Source organism: Kryptolebias marmoratus, linkage group LG19 (assembly GCF_001649575.2).
Source record: "Kryptolebias marmoratus isolate JLee-2015 linkage group LG19, ASM164957v2, whole genome shotgun sequence".
In the NCBI taxonomy this organism is placed as follows: domain Eukaryota; kingdom Metazoa; phylum Chordata; class Actinopteri; order Cyprinodontiformes; family Rivulidae; genus Kryptolebias; species Kryptolebias marmoratus.
Window position 1 is genome coordinate 7876814 of NC_051448.1, and position 24554 is coordinate 7901367.

At 41.2% G+C, this 24554-nt stretch overlaps 2 protein-coding genes across 3 annotated transcripts in view; both read right to left on the bottom strand.

The window, feature by feature from the left end:
* LOC108233453 (beta/gamma crystallin domain-containing protein 1) overlaps positions 1 to 10547 on the bottom strand; it is a 35927-nt gene extending 25380 nt beyond the window's left edge. Inside the window, exons 1-5 of one of the 2 annotated variants that reach the window (XM_017411934.2) lie at positions 6645 to 6802; positions 6400 to 6471; positions 4739 to 6120; positions 913 to 4294; positions 534 to 713 (exon numbers count right to left, since the gene is read on the bottom strand). In XM_017411934.2, coding sequence (XP_017267423.1) covers positions 534 to 713; positions 913 to 4294; positions 4739 to 6120; positions 6400 to 6447 — 4992 coding nt within the window. In that variant the 5' untranslated portion in view covers positions 6448 to 6471; positions 6645 to 6802. Of the gene's footprint in view, positions 1 to 533; positions 714 to 912; positions 4295 to 4738; positions 6121 to 6399; positions 6472 to 6644; positions 6803 to 10299 lie in introns of those variants that run through there. The other variant, XM_017411935.3, reaches the window with a different exon arrangement.
* Positions 10548 to 19716: 9169 nt separating this feature from the next.
* Positions 19717 to 23388, bottom strand: LOC108233418 (melanocortin-2 receptor accessory protein 2A). The gene is made up of 3 exons (XM_017411845.3): positions 22913 to 23388; positions 22448 to 22547; positions 19717 to 20879 (listed from the first exon to the last, which is right to left on the bottom strand). The coding sequence occupies exons 1-3, from the start codon at positions 23028 to 23030 to the stop codon at positions 20423 to 20425; spliced, it is 675 nt and encodes a 224-aa protein (XP_017267334.1). The 5' UTR covers positions 23031 to 23388; the 3' UTR covers positions 19717 to 20422.
* Positions 23389 to 24554: the final 1166 nt, after the last annotated feature.

The window sequence follows — 24554 nt, forward strand, 5'->3', positions numbered from 1 at the left end:
AAAGAAAAATGGCAAGTATAGAACATTTTTAAGAAGCCCCAAGAATTCCCCAAAACACAGAAAATTGTGATGTTTAACTAGTGGCTTTAAGCAATCCTTCTACAGCTTTAATAAAAGTGTTTTGTGTTAAATAGATTAATCTTTCACCAGATCAAACAGAATATGAAAATAACTAAGGAGGTGAAAAGTGTTAAACAGTGGATGAACTGAGGCAGCGTGGTTCTAAAACATCACCAAAATCCTTGTTAGTTGCAACACAGTTTGTTTATTCATCCAACCAAAGGGCATACAGGACAACAGGGAGGTAAAGACACAGCATTAGTGTGAATGAAGAGAAGATGGACAATGAAGAATAACTGAATGTGTAAGAATTTCCATGAAAATTTCCATGTGGTGCATTTTCAGGGAAAATTAAAGACAAAAACAGCCTTTAGCTCACCATGCTAAAGTCAAAGCTAATACTTACAGCTTAACTTGTAATAGTAAACTATCAATGCTCCTGAACATGAATGCAATGTTTAAAACACACTTACATGATCTTTGAATGTGCTGTGTGGCTGAGTCATAGGCGGCTTGAGCTCAGGAAGTGTAGTGTGTGTGGTTGGAGGAATCCCAGGAAAACATGGAGCTGCAGCGCCAGGGAGAACCGGACTTGCTTTCAAGACTTCGTCTGCCTTAGTTTCAGAAACTGAAGAGGCCATTTTTGCTGTTGGCTGAAGGCATAAACAGAAAAAAACGGAAACAAATTGAGCATCTTTGCTTATAAAATGTACTGGAATAGCCTACTGTTGATTAAATGTCATTCATACACCAATCTTTTTGCCTTTTTCAGGTTACAACTTTGCTTTACTTCGACTTGCCTCAACTGCACTGACATTTAACTCGTTCTCATGCACACAGAGTTAAACTAACCTCTGGTTTGACTTGGTCCTCTCCTTCTACGCTCTGCTCTGCTTTTGCTTGATCCTGTGGGAGGTACTTCTCTAAATAATCCGGCAGCCTGATGTCGTTAAAAGAAGGAAGTGGAGGACCTGAGTCACTGACCGCAGTCTCTGCAGCTCGGGCTTCCTCTTTGCTCTGCTTGGCCAGTTCGTCTTTGATTGTATCTGTTGCTGTGGGGCTTGGTGGGGCCGGCTGGGGTGAAAGTGCAGGGCTGAGCTGGGTAGCTTTGCTAGGCAACACATTCTCTGAGCCCTCTGATTGTGTTTGCGCTTCATTCCTCTTCCCTCTATAGCTGGAAGAGGCAAGGCTGCTGAGAATAGAGCTCCTCTCCAAGCGAGACTTCACTTTTATCTGATCAGTTTTCTCTTCCTTTACCTCCTCTCCGTCCGTTACATGACTCTTGTCCTTGAGGTGAGAGGGAGAGTCAATGCCACTAAGCAGCATGCTCCGGTCAGAAACACTCACCCTGGCCGGTAAGAGGCCGGATTTTGTTTCCGTGCTCTGAAGCTTCGCTAGAAGGCTCGGTGGCGTGTCTAGAGAGAACAGATTCTTCTTCCTCAAGCCAAACGTAAACTCCTTAGGGTCAAATGGCTTCTCATAGCGGTCCTCTCTGATGGCCGGCATTGCAAAGGGGGGCTGAGGTGGTCGAAATTGGTTGTGCTTACGTGGTGGGAGGGAGAATGGAGCACAAAGATTCTTGATTCTTTCCACAAAATCATCATCATCAAGTTCACCGGAGGTGTCCAGGAGATTGCTCTCACTTCCAGAAGAGGTCAGTTTTGCCTCTGAGACTTTAAGTTTGCGTTTGGGAAAGTCTACATCCAGCCAGCTAGAGGGGGCATCTTGCTGATTTAAGAAATCAGTTTGCATCAGTTCCTTTGGCAAAGCGAGCTTTTTCATGGATGAACGGTGCATTGAGTCAGGAATCAGCTTATTAGCCTCCAGTAAAAAAGGTGCTTTTTGAGTTGGGCTTGTCGTGTCATTTGTTGGTTCCTTTTTGACTGTGTGGAGGTGTGAATGCAGGGAGATATCGCTATTAGCAGCAGGTGAAAGTTCATCAACTGGCTGAGTGAGTCTTTTCTCAGCTCTCTTGTCTGTTTCATTACCGGTGGAGCTAGATGTGATGCTATCAGAGCGGCTCTGGGTTATTTTCTCTGCATCCTTGGTTGAAGAGATATTAATACTGCTCTCCGTGTTTTCTGATCCCTCAGAAGATGTGTGGCTAAAGGCTGGTTTCTGCATTTCTCTAAAGCTGATTTCTTCTGAGAGCATGGATTTGACGGTGGAACCTTTTTGAAACCCCCCCTCCTCAACTTCTGACCTTGTTGATTTACAGTCAGAAATATGAGGCTTTTTAGTTGATGAATCTGTCTTTACCGAATGTGTCACGGCAATCTGGGCAGGTACGAGCACTGTAGTGTCATTAGTGCCTTCTGCACTCACTCCCTCATCTTGTGCACCAGCTTTGGTAATAGGTTTAGAGTTGGAGAACCCAGCATCATTAGCTCCATGTGCGCATGAGTCATCGAGCAAACTCTTTGTTTTTTCCACAGACACAGGTCCAGGTGGGGGCTCTGCTGCAATCACTGCTGACTCTCTTTTTGTTCCAGAGCTTTCTGTGGATTGTGTTTGTGACTCAGGAGGCACATCTGTAGCTGTCCCCACCTTCTGAGGCTCTTTATCACTCTCGGTGCCCTCATTAGTTTGGGTGGTGGTACAAATAGGATTTTCAGGAGTCACAGTGGCATTTTGTGTTTGAACAGAGAGGGCTGGTGATCCACTAGTCCTTTCAGACGGCTGACAGGGTGTTTTTAATTGCTTGGCTTCTTCAGCACGCCTCTCTTTTCCTGAGATACTTTGCCCACTGTGTGAAGCATCGCCCTTTGTGGGGCTTTTGTCTGGAAGCGGGAGCTGCTGTGTTTTTTCTGTGATTTGATTAGTTTCCTCGCTGCCCACCGTTTTTAATTTTGACACACCATCATTCTCAGCTTGACTTATTAGCTCTGTGTTCAAACTTTGAGGCTGCAGTGTTTCTTCCTTTCCCTTTTGTTTACTTTTCGATTTGGGCTGCACTGACGAGTCTTTATCCAATTTAGGCTGTCCAGCAGACAACTCTTGCTTCGCTGCAGGAGGCTTCTCATGATGCTGTTCAGATGAGGGGGCTATTAATGGGGAGGGGGCTGAAATTTCACTGCTGTCCTCTGAAGCCGTTTTTGTTTTCGGTGTGAATGCAAAGCTGTGTTCCTCTAATTTTTCCTCCTGTTGGAGTACAATATCAGCATCCTTGCTAATAGTCTTCTTTGTCCCACTGCTACAAGTGGCAGTATCAGGTTCATCTCTGATGACAGCTGGTTGAGTTGATCCTTCCTGCTCAATTTTCATTTTTTCAATATTTTTTGTTTTAACTGAAGCATGCAACATCGTCTGTTTGTCTAATCCCTCTAAATCATTTTTCAGTGTCTCCTGTTTAGTGTCATTTGAAGGCTGTGCAGCTGATGTATCTGCTCTGAGATTTTGAGATGCTAAAGACATCGTTTCTGGAAGTGGTTTGGAAGCAGAGGGCATCTTGTCTGAATTATCCACCTCCACTTGTTTGATAGTATTATCTTTGTTTTGGTCATTTTGACTGATGGGACTGGCTGGTTCTTTGTTTTTCCTTCTTTTAGAGCGGGAGCCTGTTCTGTTAGGGCTTTTGGGTTGTGTGGGGGTGGTATTGGTCATATCTGGCGAACCGGCTGGATCATTACGTTTACTAATATTTGGTTTTGTGACCTGTTCTTCTGTCTTTGTTTCTTTTGTTTCAACGTCCATTAGTTGTGTCTCTGACGTGGATATCTGTCCCCCAACAGCAGAGCTACCCTGTTCATCTTGTTTTGATCTTATCTTTGATGGTTTTTTTATATGTATGGGCTCTTTTGCATCCAGTTTATCCTGATTGCCCAGTTCTGATGACTTTGAGCCTGAAACTGCCACAGACAAGGAGGACTTTTGAGACATTCCTGCTATTGGTGTTATTTGTTGAGTCAGTGTTGGCTTTTCTTCTGACTTGCCTGCTTCTGTAAATATCTTTGTTCGCTCCTTGATTGTCATTAGCTTCTCCCCGTTAGGTGACGCAGGGCCAAACCTCGGATTGTCGTAACGCTCGTCCAATCTCGTTCTCTGCTCGGTTGACAAAAACACTTTATTCTTGTCTGTGACTGTTCTGACTGGAGACACGTCGGCATTCCCCAGGGCTTGGATGGTTTTTTTGAGACCCACATCTTGCTGCTTTTGCTCGAAAAGGCTAATTTTATCTGCAATCCGGCCAACGGCAGCTTTAGGTTCTTCAACAGTCTTCTTTGCGTCTGGAAGCCTGAAAAGATGTTGGAAACATTATTTTAAAAAATGAAATACATTTTAAAACTATATACTGTTAATTTAATCTTTAGAAGATTTTTTTAACCACACTAAGATTTGTTTGACCTCAGAATCCCATCTTTCAAAGACCAATCCTAAGCACAGAGCTGAACTTTGTGTTATGACTCATGCCGCTGCCTCACTGTGGAAACACCTGTGTTAATTCCACCCACACCGCTTAACTGTTCTGAGTGCCAGGTCATGTCAGACAAAAGCAAAAGACATTGCAAAATGGGATTTAAGGGAAGTACAAAAGTTTGTTTAAAAATTTAACTCTTTACCCTCCAAAAAACTATCTAACTAACTTTTAACTGTTAGACTAATATTTTAGGGAAATGCAAAGAATCACAGTTCTATTCACTTATAAATCAGAGTTTTCTTGTTTAAAACCATAACTTACCTCACATTAGTCTCTGTTTTGGTCTTATCTTTTGGTGTTGCGGTCTTTTTTTTAGTATCTAAATCCTGGTGTTCTGCTGTCTGGTTCAGCTTTGGAGAAAAAGGAACATGTTTTGTGAAAAGTTTCACTTCACTCCGGGAAACCTTCATGCTCCTGCGTTTGGACTCCGGCGTCTCTGTCTTCCTCTCGACTCTGTAAAAGCTGTCGTCGTCCTCCTCCATGGCTGCAGCACTGTCTGACTCACGCACCTGACTGACTCCAGCGACTGAGATTGAATTCTGGAAGTCGCCCAACTGCTTGACCATATCTGAGGAAGGAATTTCACTTTCTCCCCCTTCAGGTAAGACCAGTAAGGTTAGTTTGGGCTTGAAGGAGGAGTCTGCAGATGCCTCTTTAAGGTGAGCATTTGGACTTTTGTCCTGGGGACTTGTGACTGAGTTATCGGATGGAGAGAATACTTCTGCAGCCGGAGTATTTCCCGGCTTTTTTTCCACGGGACTCTTCCCTCCATCTCCCTGAGAGTTCTTCCTGATTTTCCTTCGGTTGGCGTTTTTACGGCCCATGTCATCTGCCTCTGATTGTTCCCTAGCAGGCTCAGGCTCAGACTGTGAGCCTTTGTGTGGTTTCAGCGACACTCCCACTAGAGTACTGTAATAACTCTGTGCACCGGCAGCCGGTCTTACATTTTTCTCTGTACTTGTCAGACTCGTGCTGTTCGGTAAATCAAAACCCGGAGATGACTTTGCATGAGCAAAAACTTTCAAGTTTTTTTTGACTGTCGTGCGGACCACTTCCGTTCCAGCGCACTTGTCTTGGCCACTCAGACTCACGCTGGTTTCCTCCAGGTACACATGGAGCCTCTTGCCTGTTTGTGCTTGTCTGTGTGCGTGAGTCTGGGTGTGGGCCTGGTCAAAGTCCCACGCCACTCCCTGTTTAGACGAAGAAGACAGATGTCTCAGATGACTGACATTCTTTTGAGGACTTCCACTTGCTGATGCACCGTTGCTAGTCCCCTCCCTCTCCTCGCCCTGCCCCGTTCTCTGCTTCCTCCACGGCTCACGCTCCTCCTCTCTTGGACCTTCTGCTCCTGTCTCAGTGCCGCTCAAAACAGAGCCGTCTCTGTGGGCAGACTGCGTGGCGTCCTCCTCTTCACAAGGGAGAACGCTTTTGAAGAGTGGACTAGCGCTCCCGTCCTGCCAGCGTTGTTCTCTTGCGTGGGTTCTTACAAAATCCTCCTCATCCCCTCCTGTATTCTCAGTCCAGTCACTAGGTGAGGATGCATTTTCACTGGAAGACTTTGGAGCATTTCCTCTCCAAGGAGAGAGCCAACTGCCAATCCGGCCCAAGACTCCCGTGCTCAGCTGCTCCTCAGGGCTCTCAGACTAAAGCAAATTTAAAAGATAAATAAATGAGATAAATATCCATTTTAGACATTTCTGAATGAGTTAGGAAACATGCAGCTCAGAACGTTCAAACTGATAATAAAATCCAAGTTAATAAACAAAAAAAAAAAGTACAATGTTACTTGTAATTGTGCAAACTGTCTGTATGACTAAAAAGAAAGGTGCGCAGGCTGGCCGTTCAAAGACAATAGACATTTCTATTGCAGCCATGCATCTCTTAGCATTAGCAAAGACATGCAATGGTGCTCATAAGCTTACCGTGGAAAATACCAAATCATTCAGACTCTTTATGTAGGCTGTGAACATGATTTTGCTTTAGAACAAAAACTCCTACAGAGCATAAAACAAACACAAAATCATTTCTCCACAATAAAACAATGGCAGTACGTGAACATAATCTCAAAAGGATGACACTGCCTCATCAGAAAAAGTGACAGATGATCAAAAAAAGTGACTTTTCTAGATTTAAAGCAGACTCTAATGTCAGTCCAAGAACAACTCACCCTTAATAACTTGATGGAAACTTTTCTCTCCCCTCTTTACATGCAAACAGCAGTGAGACAGTCCGGGTTAAGAGCTTCTCTAAAGTGCATGATCCCCTGATGGACTGGACGCGTTTGCTCCTCTCGGCTCCAGTTATTAAGCATCCCCAACTGTTTGAGCGAAGTAATAAACGCGTGCCGCTGAAGTTCAGCCCCCTCCGACGGAGCGCGCGCAGCCCAGACTGTGGTTAGGATGGTGCATTCACGTGCTGCCCGTAAACTTTACACACCAGCGTCACTATGCGCGAGTCATTCAGGGACGTTTCCGCGTTGAGCTGCACTTTCATTTCAGTTCATTGTTATCTGGAAGTCTGGCTGATGGACAGCTTTTAATTTCGCAAGTTTTGTTTGGCAACAATCAGTTCTTTAAACAAAAAGTAATTAAAGAAACACTTTCTGTATCATTATCATTATTAGTATAGCAAAAGCTAAAAGGAAATAACTTTTTTTAACTTCTAAAAGCTTTAGCAAGTCTGTACTATGTTCATTTCCTCTTCGTGTAACTTTATTTACAAAGCCTTTTGAAGCTAATTTCTCTTTAAAGGGGCATTCCAAACGATTTGAAGTGGGGTGAGTGAACCACAAATTATCTGTTGCAGATAGCTTTTTGAATGATCCCAGTTAGAAGACACCGAGTTCATGTCTGACTGCGCTGATGAGCTAATGGCTCGAATCTCAAATATTTCGAAGCGGTTTGTGCAAATGTTATTTTTGTAGGTTTTTACCACCGACATTAGCTTTGCATTTCATGGCTATTTTGGCAGAAATAATGTGGTACTCCAGAAGTGGCTCAGACTGCACGGGAAGTGCTACAGCTTGCTGCTGCTGCAGTGATTTGCTTGTAAAGAATCATAAAATTCTACGTAAATGATCACGTGGACAGATATATGGACGGACGGACGGACGATAGATAGATAGATAGATAGATAGATAGATAGATACTTCATTGATCCCAGAGGGAATATCCAGTAGCAGCATATCAACCCTCAGTAAATAAAATAATTTTTCACAAGCCATAAAAAAACACTAATTATGGATATTTAAAAAACAACTTATTTACATTTTAAATAGCAGGGTGTTCCTGTATTCAAACACTGATTGAATGAACTAAAAGCAGGACAAAGTGAGTGTGTGTGAAAATGAAATAATGCACATAAAGTTTTTTCTTGCTGAATGTTTGTTGTTTTGTGTCTTTCTCATCACAGCTGGAAGGAGGTCTCCAGCTATCTGGAGCGGGGAACAAATGAGCTCTTAAGTCTTTCTGCTGAGCGGGGTCGTGACAGGATTCTGACCGAACACACACCTGTACCTGGTGACTGCAAGATTTCTGGGAGGAAGCTGGGAAACCCACACATGCACCATGAGAACGTTTTACAAAAGAAAACCCAAGATGAGATTCAAACTGGTAACCTTTTATATATGAGGCAGCGTTCCTAACCACTGCTTCACCGTGCAGCTGTGTTATTTTTAATTCCATCAATGCCATGACTAATCAGGCTTTTATCTTTCTCTTTAGACTCTCTGTTTATGAAAATTTCATTAGAAAAAAGCCTCATGAACTTCAAAGCCTCCGCTTTGATTTGAAAGGATTCGAATCAATATAGAAAGAAAAAAAAATCTTCTTGGGAAATAGAGTCACTCTCATACTGACAGCTCAACAGACAGAAAACTCTCAACTCCATATCAGCTTTGCTTTCACTCGTATAAAAGGGATTACAGAGACTTTACACTTTAATGTGATATCTCATATTTGTCATCAACCTGACTGAGATGCCACACGGGGCCAGGAGAACAGACTGAAGTCGATTTTATTGATACAACTTTCACGAGTGTCTTGGCAGAACATTTATTGCTCTGGAGAAGCTGTCAGTGTTTTACTGAATGTGCTGAATGGAGAATCCACGAGTCCTTTAATGAATTAGCTTCTCTGTGTTGTAAAGTCAAAATAAGTGTGTTTAACAACAGAGGTGTGCTGGAAACAGTAAAACTCTGCAACAAAGTGTCACTGAGCTGTCAAATTCTACAAGTTAGAACAAGTCAGGTCAAATTATTATCAAAAAAGGGCAAAGGCGGGGCGACAATGTTTTTGCTTACGTCTGAGTGTGTTTTTTCTGTACCGTCAGCAAAATATCTCATAAATCACTAAACAGATTTTAATGAAACTTACGGAAAATGATCACTGAATGTACATCTACAGCTGATTAGCTGTTGGAGTGAATCTGACTCAAGATGGCCGCCACAGCAGTGGGACTTGGCAAACATAAAAAGGGCTATAACTCTGTCAGTTTGACAGATATTGAGATAAAATTTGGTGTGGTAGTAGTGGACGATTGTCCCTAAAACATATTACGAGCACAACACATCTCACTACACCTTTACTTAAAACTTTGGCATTAACCTTGTTTGTCTGTTGGCAAAATGTCTCATGAACCGCTGAACAGATTTCAATGAAACTCCTAGAAAGTAAATATTGGTTGTACAACTACAACTGATTAGCTTTTGATTCAATTCAAGATGGCAGCTAATCAGCAATAACCTGCACAAAAATGGCTACACCTCAGTGGATTTTACAGATATTGAGCTAAAATTTGGTGTGCTAGTAGCTGACAGTCATTCACGACACATCCTCCAAGCACTAACAGATCATGTAATATATTGTAATATTGCATCTGATTGGGCCAAAATGGCTACAAGGCCATCATGTCTCAACATAAGACGATCTCAGTTTAATTGCTGGCACGAAATGCGGCGGGCGATACGCTCTTCCTTCAAGGAGCGCCAGGCCTTTAAGTGTAAAACTGATAAATAAACACCGAGCTGAGATTTTATGATAAGCCCAACTCATAAAACTCGACCAAAACAAACGTGTGACGTCACGGACTGATAAAGGGGCGAACACGAGGTGAGAGCAGAAACAGGCTGTCACGTGTGGTCCAAGTGAAAAAGTCGGACATTTTCTTCGAGCACGTGAAGGCAGCAAAGAGGATGTGCCCCAAAATAAGTTGCTTTTTTTTCCAAGGGAAATGACGCAGCTTCAAAGCCTGTTAAAATTCCGTTTTTTTTCCTGGTTTGCCTGAATCTGCTCTCTCATGTTTCATCTGAGGAGCAGCCCAAGTCAGTTTTTCCATGCTGGTCGAGGGGCTTAACCCTTTCACTTCTCCTGCCTGGGAAACTTCTTACAGCTGATGCATTTGGTTTTATTTATTTAATAAAGATGCTCTTGCAGCTTTCATTTAAAAAAAGCGACTAATTCCTGTTTGCTCGATCGTACCTGAGAACATGGGAGTGGTCCTATCATCTGTTTAAAAATAAATAAATAAATAAAAAGCAAACTCATACATTTATCCGTCCTGTTTATCGTTTTCCTAACACATTCTTACACATTTAAACGGCCAAACAGATATAAAATAAAGCACCGTCGCAATTTTATTCCTCTAAGCGGCTTTTAAAAACTTTTGCAAAGTGAGCGAGGCAAGTTCCTCCACAAAGTGTCGCCTTTCCCAGAAAGCCAAAGAAGCGACTCAGACGCTTCCCCGGTGAAAACGGATCCTTAAATAGAAGAGAAGCCCACAAAGCCTGCGCCTCAGCTCCCAGGGGGACAGAGGGAAGCTCTTACCATGATTACAGTGTCTCCTTGGTTGTCCATGGGGAGGAAAACTAAAAAAAAAAAAGAAGCGCTCCTCCTGTGAATGGAGCCTTTCAGGTGAGTCGCGCCTTCTCTGAGGTTACCTGTCCTTCAGCAGGGGAGCCTGCGCAGCCTTATTAATATTTAGTGCGCTCTGTGTTCAAAAAAAAAAAATGAGTTCAGGTCCATGCCAGGCTGATGTCATGGTGAATGCTTCTGGAGAGGTGTATCCCCCCCCACCTCAAAGAGAAAAGGGAAGAGAGGAATCTGCCCGGGCCAGGTGCTGTAACTGTAACACACCCCGCGGGCTGAAAGCACCTTGACATTTGTTGGTTTGTTTTGCAAACATCGTCACAGGAAGTGAAAAAGCAGTGGCTGCTCTTTCCTCCATGAGAAAGACGCATCTTCAGTGTTGATAGTGATGTCTTGATATTCAAATCCTGATATTTTAACCTTTTATAATTAACAAACTTTTTTTTTAAAAAGTTCAGTTGGGAGCAAAGATTAATCAGTTGTAGACAAATGCCAAATGATTCCTTTATGAGAGTTTCATTAGAATCCATCAAGTGGTTCCCAAGATATTTTGCTAACAGACCAACAGGGATGACGCTTACAGTTAATGCTAAAGTTATAAGCAAATATCTTATGCAATGACTAGCACTTAAAGTATGTTCTGCAAATAAATGTGAAATACAGCCACATCAAGTTTTAGCACAATATCTGTAAAATTGACTGAATTATAGCCATTTATGTGGTTTTAAGTTCAGTTGGCTGTGGCAGCCATCTTGATTTCAGTTGGCACCAAAAGCTAATCTGCTATAGAGGTGCATCCAATGATAATTTTCTGAAATTTCCATTAAAATCCACCCAGTGGCTCATGAAATATTTTGCTAACAGACAAGAAGAGTTGACTCCAAATATTTAATGGCAACATTTTAAACAATGATCTCGGGCGATCTGCTGACGCTCAGAATATGCATTAGGGATCAGTCTCAGCTACTACTACACCAGATTTTAGATCAATATCTGTATAATTGACTGGGTTACAGCTATTTTTGTGTTTTCCGAGGTTGGTTGGTTGTGGCTACCATCTTGTATCAAGTCGACTCCAACGGTTAATCAGTTGTAGATGCCAACCCAATGATTACTTTCTGCACATTTCATTAAAATTTCTCCATTGGTTCAGTAGATATTTTGTTAACAGACACATGCAAACTCATGCAAAAACATTATCGACCGCCTCTGCCTTTCGATGAATATGCATCAGCGCCCAGTTATGCTAATACCCCCCCTGACCCTCTCTTTTTTTCTCTCTTCTCCATGTCTTATTGATGAGTTGTGGAAACTGAAACCTGCCTCCTCCTCCACCCTATGAAAAATTCACACCTTGCCTGTGACAGTTCCCTCTTTCTCTTCCCAGTGACGTGGGTTTCATTCCTCCGGTCGACTGTTCGAAATGTGAATTTTTCGCGTTTCACTGAGTTCCAAAAGGCAAGTCTCCGACCTAAACCGATCCGCTCAGCCGTTAAAAGGCAAATTATTAAAATGACACCTCTTATCTGAACTCACACCGAGGGGGAGTGGGAGTCCAGCTTTACTGGATTAGATTGAATTAAACAAATAAGCGCCTTATTTTACTTTATTCAGCAATTTGTAATAACAAGCAGTGAGAAAAGAAGAGTGTAACAGTGTGGTGCATTTATACAGTTACAGACCTGCATACCCTGCAGCTGTTTTCTGCAGGAGGCCTCAGTTTGTTGCAGTGAGAGGCACCTCTGGAGGAATGTGTAAACAGCTGCTTAGGGGGGTTCTCATGCTCTCAAGAGGTGCATTAGAATTGCTTTTCTCTTTTTGAATTCTGAAAGCAGCTGTTATTTGTGTGTTTTACCCAGTTTAGCTTCAGACGACAGCTTGTAAGGCTCGGACAACAATTAAAGTGACAAATAGTGGAAGAGTTGAGCTAAATGAATGCTTTTAGATAAATGCAATCACCAAAACAGGCTAAATCTGCTGTTTAACAGGGGCAAGTGCATAACATAAATACTTGTAAAAAAGGTTTACTGTTCAGTCATTGTTGGCTTCTGTCAAGGTCTATTTACATTGCATTTATAGTCAAAATGTTTACTATGAGAAGAAATGCTTTTATTAACAGATAGTCAGCATTTGTTTTAGTTGTAGGATCTATAACCAACATTCGGAGGAGTATTCAGCTCACAGTTTTATTTTATTATTATCTGCCGCAAAAGTACAAAAACAATGTTTTTGTTCGCATTTGTGTGTTCATGTGTCTGTTATCAAAATCTCTCATGAACAACTGGACAGATTTTAAAGAAACTTGCAGAAAGCAATCACTGGATGTAAAATCCACAACTGATTAACATTTTGAGGCTACCCAGTTCAAGATGGCCGCCACAGCCCGCTGAACTTAAAAAACACAAAAATGAATATAACTCAGTCAATTTTTCAGAGACCTAGGATTTAGTGTGGTAGTAGCTGAGACTGATTCACAACACATACTCTGGGCGCTAACAAATTGCACAAAATTTTAATTTAAAAATCCTTATTACCTCTTTGTATTCAGTTCTGCCTGTCTGTTACCAAAATATCCCATGAACCCCTGGATAGATATGAATGAAACTTTTCTGAAATGATCATTGGATGTACAACTACAAATGATTACTTTTCGGAGCCAGTTCAGCTGAAGGTTGCCGCCACAGTCAACATAACTTAGAAAATACAAAATGTATTATAATTCAGTCAGTTTTACATATATTGTGCTAATATTTCCTGTAGTTGTAGCTGAGAGTCATTCACAACCTATATTCTAAAAATTCTACTCATTGTACAAGATTTTTGTTTAAAACTTAATAATTAACTGTTGGATTTAAATCTGTTTGTCTGTTAACAAAATATCTCATGAACCCCTGAATGGAAAACTCAGTCAGCCCAATTAAAGATGGCTGCCACAGCTGATCAACATTAGCCAGTTTTACAGAAATTAAGCTAAGATTCACAGGTCATACACTGAGATTGTGCATAATCCTTTTTTCAAGGTTTGACCAAAACGGCTACAGCACTATCATTTCTCAACACAGTTTTAGATCTTAGTCTAAAGCTCTTCCATGTCAGGCAGGTGAAATGCATTTCTTCAAAGAATGCAGACCTGTAATCTTTGAATGAGAAGAATCAATGCTTAGATGACTCAGGCACCACATGTCTGTCTGCTGCTTATGTCTCCTGCAGTCCTTGAAAGAAAGTGGGACTAATATTTTCCTGTGGTTATTGTGTAACCATGCCCTTCATCATATGATGGTGTTCTGTGCTATAGTATCTTGTTTGTCCTGTTTTTTGTACATGCAAATATAACAGGCTTTTTTTCTTATTTGAACAGGAACCAAATCCAAGGAATGTGAGCATGCCAGTGTTTGCTTGTCTCCAACCTCTTATGTCACTCTTCCCGTCATTCGAACCGTCAACCGTAACAACGTAGACGGTGCTTTGAGGAAGTTTTCGCTTTGAACTGATAGAACTTCACTGCGCCACACGATGGTTTTTTATGTGTATTACATCCCTGGATAAGAAGTTTCAGTGTGTGTGTGTGTGTGTGTGCAAAGCTGCTGCTGTGCTGAGCCGTGTGGATACAGCAGCATGAAGCAAGTTATTTCTGCACACATTGTTCCCAAGCCACAGGAGCTGGAAAGAGTTAGAGACAATCAAATTGTTGGAGGCCATGTGGAATGGCTGCATGTTTGCATACCTGGCAGATGAAGCAGATGAATGACTGAAAAGACAATCTTCTTTCGTTATCACCCACCATCAAAAGGTGAAAGGCAGGCAATAATGTTGTTGTCTGCATCTGTATTGTGTGCATTTGTCTGTTAGCAAAATATCTAAAGAACCAATTGACAAAAGAAACTTGCAGAAAGTAATATATAGATATTTAAATACAAGTAATTACCTTTTGGCGTCAACCCAATTCAAGATGGCTGCCACGGCACACAAAAAGGGCCAAAACTCTGTCACTTTTACAAATGTAGAGCTAAGAGTTGGGGTGGTTGTAGCTGAGGTCAATTTCTAACACATCTTCTCAGAAATAACAAATTAATTGAGTCCTCTATTAAAAAAATTAGCATTACCTGTTGAAATCAACAATTCTTCTGTTGGCAAAATATCCCAGGAACCACTGGATGGATTTTAATGAAAATTTCAGGAAGTAATCAAGGGATATACATCTTCAACAGACATTTAGAGTCAAATCAATTCAAGACAGTCACTGTAGCAAATCAACTTGAGCCAACCCAAAATGGGCTTTAACTCAGTCAGTTTTACAGATATTGAGGTAAAAACTGCTTTGGTAGTGGCTGAGAGTCCTCCTCAACACATACTTCGAGCGTGACATCTCACAATAATGAAGGAGACTGAGGCTTGACTAAAACAACTACAGCTCTGTCTTTTCTCAACATAAGACAATATTAGTCTAAAACTCTGGCATGAAAGGTGGCAGACGGCATGCATTTTTTTTTTAAAGGAATGCTCGACCTTTAACAACCTGTCACATTTTCGTCTCTGAGATTGCACAGTGGGCACAATTTGACTGAGCGTCCCCACAGTCGGCGAGTAAATAAGAATGTGACTCACTGCTGCTCTTTCTATTACTGCCGAGCCATTAAGTCTTGCATCACCACAGCAACCACCGCCAACTGACGCGTAAATAATTTTAGCTTGAAGTTCTGACATTAAAAACGAAGAAGGTTTCTTGTTGTGAAAACAATAATTGATTTCCAAAGTGTTACAGGCCCTCTATTAAGTCACACTTGTCTAATCAGAGCTTGCTTCCAAAGGAACCGTTTCATTTGTTCATGTTTGTCCTCCATCACCTGCTCGCTTCTCATGCAGCTCCTCACAGACTGAACTTTGGTGCCCATAATTTAAATGGAATGGCAACCTGAGTAAGCTCCAAGTCCTTGTTTTGTTTTCAGACCTGCACTGTTGTCGGCGGTGGAACTAATTAACGCCTGTGGGTATTATGCAATGGTTCTGGTTAAGTGACAGTTTAATGATAAAATTTTACTTCATAGTTCAGCAACAACAGCACTCCGGCGAAGCCGCGGATACATTTGTTTGTACTTTTTCGTTAAAGAACAAAACTCCCACAGTGATGACTGAAATAACTTGAAACTGACAAAAGTAATAATAAGGAAAAACACGACTGAAAATCAGACATTTTTGTTCTCCAGAATTAGTTTAAAAAAACAATTAAATGAAACTGGCCTTGACAAAAAGAACGGTACCCCTAAAAAAGAATAAAACTAATTTGACCACATGTTAAACCAGGCGCGGGCAATCCTGGTCCTTGAGGGCCACCATCCTGCATGTTTTACTTGTTTCTCTGCTCCAACACAGCTGATTTGAATCAATGGGTGATTAACAGGCTTCTGCAGAACATGAAGAGGTAATTTAACCTGAATCAGGTGTGTTGGAGCAGGGAAACAAGTAAAGCGTGCAGGATGGTGGCCCTCGAGGACCAGGATTGCACACCCCTGTGTTAAACTAAGGTAAGCCCTGTAATCAGCGTCACAGGTGTCTTCAATCCCGTAATCAGTCAGACTGCCCATTTAAAGGGTGAAAATTATGGTTAGCTATTGAGCTAACTGTGACGTGTTACGTATAACTGTGACATATTATTTTGAAGCTTAAGGTCCACAAGACTGTAGTCAACCTCCCTGGATTTGGCCACAGGAGGAAAATTGATGACAAATTGAAGAAACTGATAATACAAATGGAAACCAAAGAGATTAGAGGCGAATTCCAAGGTCAAGATACATCACTGTCAGGTCACACCTTTGGTCACGGTTTAAGCCAGAGTGGACTAAATGGAAAATGATGAGGAAAATGAAGCCAATGTTGAAACAAATCATAAAAAAGTGAGACTGGAAGTTGCCAAAATGAGTATCAAGAAGCCACAAAGCTTTGGGGAGAATGCCATTTAGACAGATGAGACAAAAGTGCAGCTTTTTTTGCAGCAAGTCCCATCAGCTCTATGTTCACAGACCTGAAACTGAAGCATGCAAAGAAAAGAACCTTGTACTTACAGTGAAACATGGAGGAGGCTCGGTTCTGTTCTGGGTCTGCTTTGCTGAATGTGACACAGGATGTCTTGAATCTGTTTAGGCTAAAATAAAATCTCAAGACCATCAAGGCATTCTGGAGTGAAACGTGCTGCCCAGTGTCAAAAAGCTTGGTCTCAGTCGCAAATCACGGGTCCTCCAACAGGATAACGACCCAAAACACGCCGCTAAAAACACCCAAGAGTGGCTTTAAACAAAACACTGGACTTTTTTGAAGTGGTCTTCTGAGCACTGATCTAAGTCTGTGGAAGGAGCCCTTCAAACCTGAGACAGATGGAGCAGTTTGTTCTCGAGGAGTGGGACAAAGTGTTAGAGTTACAGAAATTACTTGATAGCAGTGATCAGCTCAAAAGGTTCTGCAACAAATTATTAAGGGTACCATCCTCTTTGTCAAGGCCAGTTTCATTTTTTAAAATAGTTTTGTTGATCCACAATTCAAAAGCAATGTTTGATATTCTTCATTGTTTGATTCCAGTATTTTAAAAAAAACAACTTTTACTTTTGTCAGTTTTAAGTTGTTTCAGTGACCATTTTAGGATTTTCCTTTCTTTAACAAAAATACACAAACAAATTTATCCGTGTCTGTATTCGTGTCGCACTTTTTGTTCCGTCCTAAAACGACAGAAGGGAAATTCAACAAACTGTGGCTCCTTTGTTTCCATGCAGCTTTTCTAATCGACCTGATGCTGTTTTCCCCCCTGAATGCCTCAGTGGTAATCCATCGGCTGGAGAATGATTAATTGCCATTTGCCTGAGAATGGGGTAAAGCACGAAAATAATTAAAGAATATCACGTTCCCTGTGGTGAGCTTGGTGTTCAGAGCCGAGCACTGAGCTGCTCCGGCCCTTTCAATACAAAGGGCAACAAAACGCATTCGCTCAGCATGTTCCAGACCGCCTGCCTTTCAGCAAACATGACAGCAGAGGTCATTATTTTTATATATTTTTTTGCCTGTCATATCTCAAAGTGCATTTATTACCTTTAATTTTGTCCAACTCTGAAAGAGTGATTTGGAGTCGGAGTCACGCTGGCTTTGATAGACTCTCAGGCATTCTCTGCACATCATCTTTCAGAGAAATACTGTGGCTCACATATCTCCTGATATGTAAAAAATATTAATAATAACTAGCAATGTTCCATTGCATAATTGTCACCCCGATGTTGCTCAAAACAGTTCTAATTTGTTTTGACTGGGGAGGATATTTTTTACAGGAATTAAAAGAGACAACTTTGTTTTTCATTTCTCGATGGCCGAGCCCTTCTGTCAGATCTCCCCAGACTCAAGATATTAACAGCAAAAAAAAAAAAAAAAAGAAAAGACTCAATGGGAATTTATGTCCTTTCACATTGAAAGGAAATATCCATTTTTTTTGTTCGAACTTATGAAAGTTTAATGCCGTTTTGGCTCTCTTTGCTGAATTTATTCCAGCTCAGTTAAATTATACGGCAAAGGAATTTACAGCTAAGCCCACCTTGCTGTCGTTTGTCATGTAGACTGGTTAAGTGAGTAATATACGATCTGTGACAATTTATAAAAGTTTAAGTAGCTAACAGGGTCAGTGCAAACACTTGGTAGCAAGTTAATGGGCTTTGAATGCCTGTTGAGGGGATTTTCACCCACTGTTGGTCTGTCTTGTCTTCAGAGACCAAGATTTGAGGAACTTTGGGGCTAGTGAGTGTGAAGGCCATGACAAATCTGCACCTTTTTGATTCTGAGTCATAACCAGAATGATAATCTTCTTGTTATTTCATTTTAATCGCCAGCTTGTTTTTTAAAACTAATTTTCCCAAACAAAGTGGTTGTATCTTTGTCATCTTAATTTACGTCCATCTGTCCCTTTAGTGAAGTATTTTATCTTGATTTTCCTCTTGTCTGCTACAGATGTAGCACTCGTCGCCTGAGGAATGAAGTGACATCTTCTTCCAGATGGCAGGAGGTTAAACAAGGGCCTGACACAACAATGAAGGTTTTTTCTTTTATCTCGTAAACTGATTTCTATAGCTATGGTACTATTTACCTCTAATGGAAAAGGGTTACACAACTGATAAACATAGCCCACCTTCATGTTTGACACTTAAAGATATCCCCTGTTTTTTTTTAACTTGGACTTTTTTGTCTCATCATGACAAGGAAATCCTAAGATAACTTGGAAGGAGAAATTACATGCATTTTAAAAAAAATTAAAAGCCAAACAATGGACTACAACTCCAGGGTTTCTTTAACCTTTTTGCGTGCACACCACTGGTAAGATTGTCTGTCAGTTTCTGATGACCGAGTATGGCAAATTAGTTACAAAACATTTATCTAAAAGACTGTTTTGTACAATTACGACCTTCGACTTCCGTATAATTTATCATTATTGCCTGCCGCTGAAAGTAAAAGGCAGGCAATTACGTTTTTACCCTTATTTGTGTTTCTGCCTGTCTGTTACCACAAGATCTCATAAACCACTGCAGAATTTTTATTGAAACTTACAGAAAGTAATCACTGGATGTGCCCCTGCAACTGATTAACTTTTAGAGCCAACTCGATGCAAGATGGCTGCCACAGCCAACTGACCTTATTTTAGTCATTTTTATTTATAACAGGCTAAAATTTGGCATTGTAGTTGATGAAAGTCATTCACAACACACACTCCAAGGGCTACCCATTCTGCAAAAATTTTGCTTAGAATTTTTGAGTAAAATGTTGAAATAATAACCCTTTGTACCTGCTGGCAAATCATCTCATGACCCACTGGATGGGTTTTAATGTAACTTTCAGAAAGTAATCATCAGATGTACATCTGCAACTGATTGACCTTTGATGTCAACCTAATTTAAGATGACTGCCGCAGATAATTTGCATTATCCAACACAAGAATGACTATAATTCAGCCAATTTTACAGCTATTAAGCTATAATTTGATGTTAAGAGTCATTTCCAATGCATACTGTGAGTGTATGCAATATTTCATGAGGTTGTGCATTATGTTTTTTTTCTTTTTTAAGGTTTGACCAAAATGGCTTCCAGTCCTTCATCTCTCAACATCAGATAATCTTAGTTTAAAACTGGCATGAAGGGAGATGGGCGACAGGCATTCCTTCTCGAATGTATTCATTAAATAAGCTTCTTTTACAGCTAGTGAAAGCATGCTATTCTTTGTTTCACTGTGACATATTCAAATAAAGGTTCAGAGTTTAGCTTTCATTATTTGTGTGACGTAACTTATTAAATTTTGGAAATGATATCATGATGTTATTTGGAGGTAATAAAATATTAAAGCTGCCTTCAACAACCCACTGTTCCACATTTATTATTTATAGTTTTAATGTTTTTCCATTTTAACAGAACCTTAACCACAAAAAATAAGATATTACCTTACTTAGGAACATTGATGCTTTTTCATTTTGTGTTACAAAACACAGTCAGTATATGGTTCACTCTTTCTACCAGTGACTAAGAACAAAACTTATTTCATTTAATGCGTTTCATTTTCTCGATCGACAAGCTGGCTTTTTTTTTTCTTTCTACCAGATAACACCCAGTATCCAGGATCTCACAGAATAATAACAACACCCGGGAATGATTTCTACAAAGCTTCCTTCCTCAGCGACCCCCACTCCTTTTTCATTATTCTCTTTTCTGTTGTGAAAGTAGAGTCCAGACACAGCAGAGCTGCATCCTTTCAGGCGCGTGGTGCTCGAAATAACAGGCATTATTTCTAAGGCAATCTTATCTTCAGTAAATGTCATTTTATAACTTCGAGTTTGCTCTTTGAGTGGAACTGTGGGCATTGCTTCCCACTCTCTTTCTTCTTGAGTTTAATGTTATGCTTTTTGGAAAAAAAAAGAGAAAAGTCATTCAAAAAGCTTTTTAGGAAAGCCATAGTGGCAGCAGATGCATATTTCTTCCTCTACCTCGACATAAATGGCTCCTGAAAGAAAAAGCAAATTATATTACACCACCACTATAGCTATTCTGTTTTTAAATAGTAGAAGCAGCCTCAGCGGGAGTCACAGTGATCATTGTGAGCTTGAGCCTGGCGCTCTAATATAACCGATGGCTCATAAAGCAGATCATCCTCTCCAAGGGTTGAGCTGTGATCCAAGTTGACAAAGTTCGGGATGTTGAAGTGCGACAGGAACTCTCTATCTGTCTTTGTCTTCTCTACGTGTCCGCTGAGACGCCCGTGTCCCCCGGCTGCCTCGAGGTCCTCCTCCATCTCATCCATCCCGGAGGAGCAGAGCCCTCTGCTTGTTTTGTCTCTGGCGGAGCTCCGGTTGTCGTCTCGTTTCGGCCTCCCCTGGTCCTGATCTTCCTCGTTGATGTAGAAGTTAAAATAGGAACGGGAGCCTGCGAGCAGCGGGCGAGAGAAAGCTTTGTCGTTCTCTTCCTGGTGGCCATTGATGTCCACCAGACAGCTCCCGGGTCGGGGACGCTTCTCTGCCAAGTCTGGGTTTCTGTGAAGAGGGAAAGTAAAAAGTCAGAGTCACTTTGCAGAATGAAAAAAGGCTCTTTAAAACTTAGTGGGGATATTTCTTTAATTATCCCTTCCATTTTCCATAATTTCTACTCTATACCTGGAAATTGATTGTCAAACGTATTCTTGTAACATTTTATGAAGAAATTATGTGTCTGAGGAAGAGTGGCATTTAAATAAAGCCAACTAATAAATGCCTAACTTCATCTTGGCTCGACTCCAAGACATTAAACCTTATGTAACTGATTTTTTTTACTCGTTTTTATGCAGTTTGACAAGAAAAAGGGCCTTTGCCAACATTCCCTAACAAAGTGTGTCAATGCCTATGCACTGAAGCACCCCTATTACTATTCCTTTAAAGATTTTTTTGTCCCATATCTCATTGCACAGCTTTGAAATAAAAGCATGCAAATTGCTGGTGTAGATTTTTATGCAAAATGCAAATTTCTTCAACTGGGAATAGAGTGATATGACTTTAAGTACTTGTATGCCGTCCAAAATTCGCAAAAATACTGTAAAACCCAGTTCTCTTTGGAGCTCTACAGCTCAGGGATACTTCACAACAGACAATGTTGGTCTTTACATGTCTCAACTGGCACTTTGATGTATTTTATGTTTTTACACAATCACAGTTTTTATGATTTTTGGAGGTTTTTCATGAAAAGTTCAACTGACAGTTCAACTGATGGTTGATAACGTACAATTTAACTTTTGAAATGTCTAAAAATGTCAACATTTTTGCAGACCCACAGCTATTTTGGTGCATAAACATATACATCACAGCATAGGCAATTTTATCTTTCTTTCACCCAGTGTAACTCTCATAGCAATACATCTTACAATTTTCTCTCAAATCCCCCCAGAATACACAGAATGCACACCCAAACTTCCACAGACTTTAAGCTAAAAAACATTCTTGTTAACTCTCTCATGGCCTTTGGGTCAAATTGACCCCAAGGTCTTCTTTATCTCTCTTTGTCTCTGTTAAAACAATAACTGAAGGCTCTTTTTTTTAACTTGTCATAACTCCTATAAAGCACTCTTAAAAACTTAAAAATTCACCATTAAAGTCTTGGTCTGTTCATGGATCACAAATTTGTAAGATTGGACTTTTAGTTTCTGTACAGCGACTGTTTGAGGCTTAATTTTCAGTCTGTTTCTGTCTGCCTTTTTTAAGTTTGCAGTCAGGGAGCGAGAGACACAGACGTGCAGTTGCTACGCTGACCATACTGAGCCACTGGCAGCAGCTTTAGCATTTCCTTTGATCTTGAATCTTGGTTTAGATTATTATAAAACCTACGTGGGAATTTTGGGCAGTAGCTGCACCGGCACCCTCCAGAATTATTCAGGTTTAACCACCATCCCTCCATTAAGGCCCAGTACAGTGATGTAGGTTTCCAGTCAGGTTCAAATGGTGCAACAGTATGTTCGAACCCTTCCGCTTCCCTCACATGTATGTTTCACACGGCTAAGCTTAGACAATGTCCCAAAAGGTAAAAATTTAAAAAGTGAGGTAAAGCACAGGTCGGTTTGCTGTTGTATACTCACTCCTGATGTGGAGCTCCAGTCTTTGTGAGCAGCGTGAGGACAAAGAACATGAACATGACAAACACTGCCAGTCCAACCCAGAACCCTATGACGATGGAGTCTGAAAGGTCAGAGAAGGAGAAGTCTTGTTATTGGTGAAATATTTTCACAATTCATTTAATCTCTCTGCTTCTCCTCCGTGAGTTGAATGCCTCTCAGGAGAACAAAACCCTCCATCACTGAGTTAAAGTGAGCATTATGATTTTTCTCCTAAATGTAATTAGGCTGCTGAAGCTTCTTTTCTGCCACATTTTAAGTCTCATTAAGTGTTATGATAATTATCTCGGGAGTCTAAAAAATAAAAGTCTGCATAAGTGCTGCATGAAATGATGCGGAAACGCAGAAACCAATTAACAGTGAAGGTGCAATGAGTCAGAAGGAATATAAAGTACACACACTGAAAGCACAAAGTGGAATCCTGCTTACATCTGTGCGCTCTGAGTCCGTCAAAAGACACAGGCTCCTCTTCCTCATAATACTCGTACTGCCACACGTAGTCACTGCGTCGCGCGCTGATTTGGCTTCGGTTGTGGAAGTCGGACATTTCTCACCGATTTGATGCGCTTTAACCCCAGAGGACGGATGGAACAAATCCCATTTTAAAAAGCCGGTTTTCAGTAAACCCGCAAAGTTGGCGACCCCAAACGTCCGGGGAAGTTCAGCATCTTTAGTTCCTGATCGCAAATCTACAGCCCGAGAGAGTGTGGAAAAAATAGAAAAAAGGAAAGAAATCCCGCAAACAAGCACCTGGATGTTATAGTTTCAGGTGCGATTCATTAAAAGAGCGTGAACAGTTTGGGATGGAGGGAGTAAATCCATGGCGTTAAAACGCGCGACGTCCATCCATCGTCATGTCCTGTCAGTGAGGCGGGCAGCAGCCTTTTGGTGAGCTCCTCGGTGCGCGTCAGCTCATCCAGCTGCGGGGAGGCTGGGGGGCTGGGGGCTGGGGGCGCACTCACTCCCTGAACAGGAGAAAAGGACTTCAGCAAAATGTTCATATCCTCTGATCAGTGATGCGTTTCCGTCCATCTCAGCAGGAGGTGTTTGCGCTGAAAGCTGGAAACTTCAAATAGATGTATCATTATCGCCCGCCGCCTAAAAGGGATGGTAGTGATTCGGCCTGTGTCTGTTAGCAAAATATCTCAAGAACCAGCAGTGTGTTTTCATTTATCTCTCAGAGAAAGTAGTCCTTGGATGCACATCTACAACTAATCAGCATCTGGAGCCAACCCAGTCAAAGATGGCTGCCACTTCCAACTGACATTAAAACCACAGAAATGTCTCTCAGACGATTTTACAGATACTGAGCTAAAGTTTGGCGTGGTAGTAGCTGAGACTGAGTCTGAGCGCTAACAGATTGTTTAAAATGTTGCCAATAACTATTTGGAGGTAACATAGTCTGTCTGTTGGCAAAATATCCTATTAACCAGTGGAGAAATGTTAATGAAACTTTCAGGAAATAATTAATGGGTGTACATCTACAACTGATTACCTTTTGGAGCCAACCCAGTTCAAGATGGCTGCCACAGCCAACTGACCTTAGAAAACACAAAAAGCTACAATTAAGTTAATTTTCCAGATATTGTCCTAACATTTATTGTAGCTGTAGTTAAGATTAATTCATAAGATATACTCCAAGTTCTACTCATCTGTGCTTAAAACTTTAGCAATAACTGTTAGTCAACCCTGTTTGTCTGTTAGCAAAATATCTTCTGAATCAATGGATGGGTTTTAATGAGACTCTCAAACAGCAATCATTGCCTGTACATCTACAACTGATTAACTTTCAAGGTCAATCCAGCTGAAGATGGCTGCCACAGCTAATTCACATTAGCTAACACAAAATGGCTATAACTCTGTCAGTTTAACAAACGTTAAGCTATTATTTGATGTTATCGCTGCTTTTTATTCAAAAAGATCCATCCATCCATCCATCCATCCATCCATCCATTCTCTTCCGCTTATCCGGGGTCGGGTCGCGGGGGCAGCAGCCTAAGCAGGGAGACCCAGACTTCCCTCTCCCCAGACACTTGGGCCAGCTCCTCCGGGGGAATCCCAAGGCGTTCCC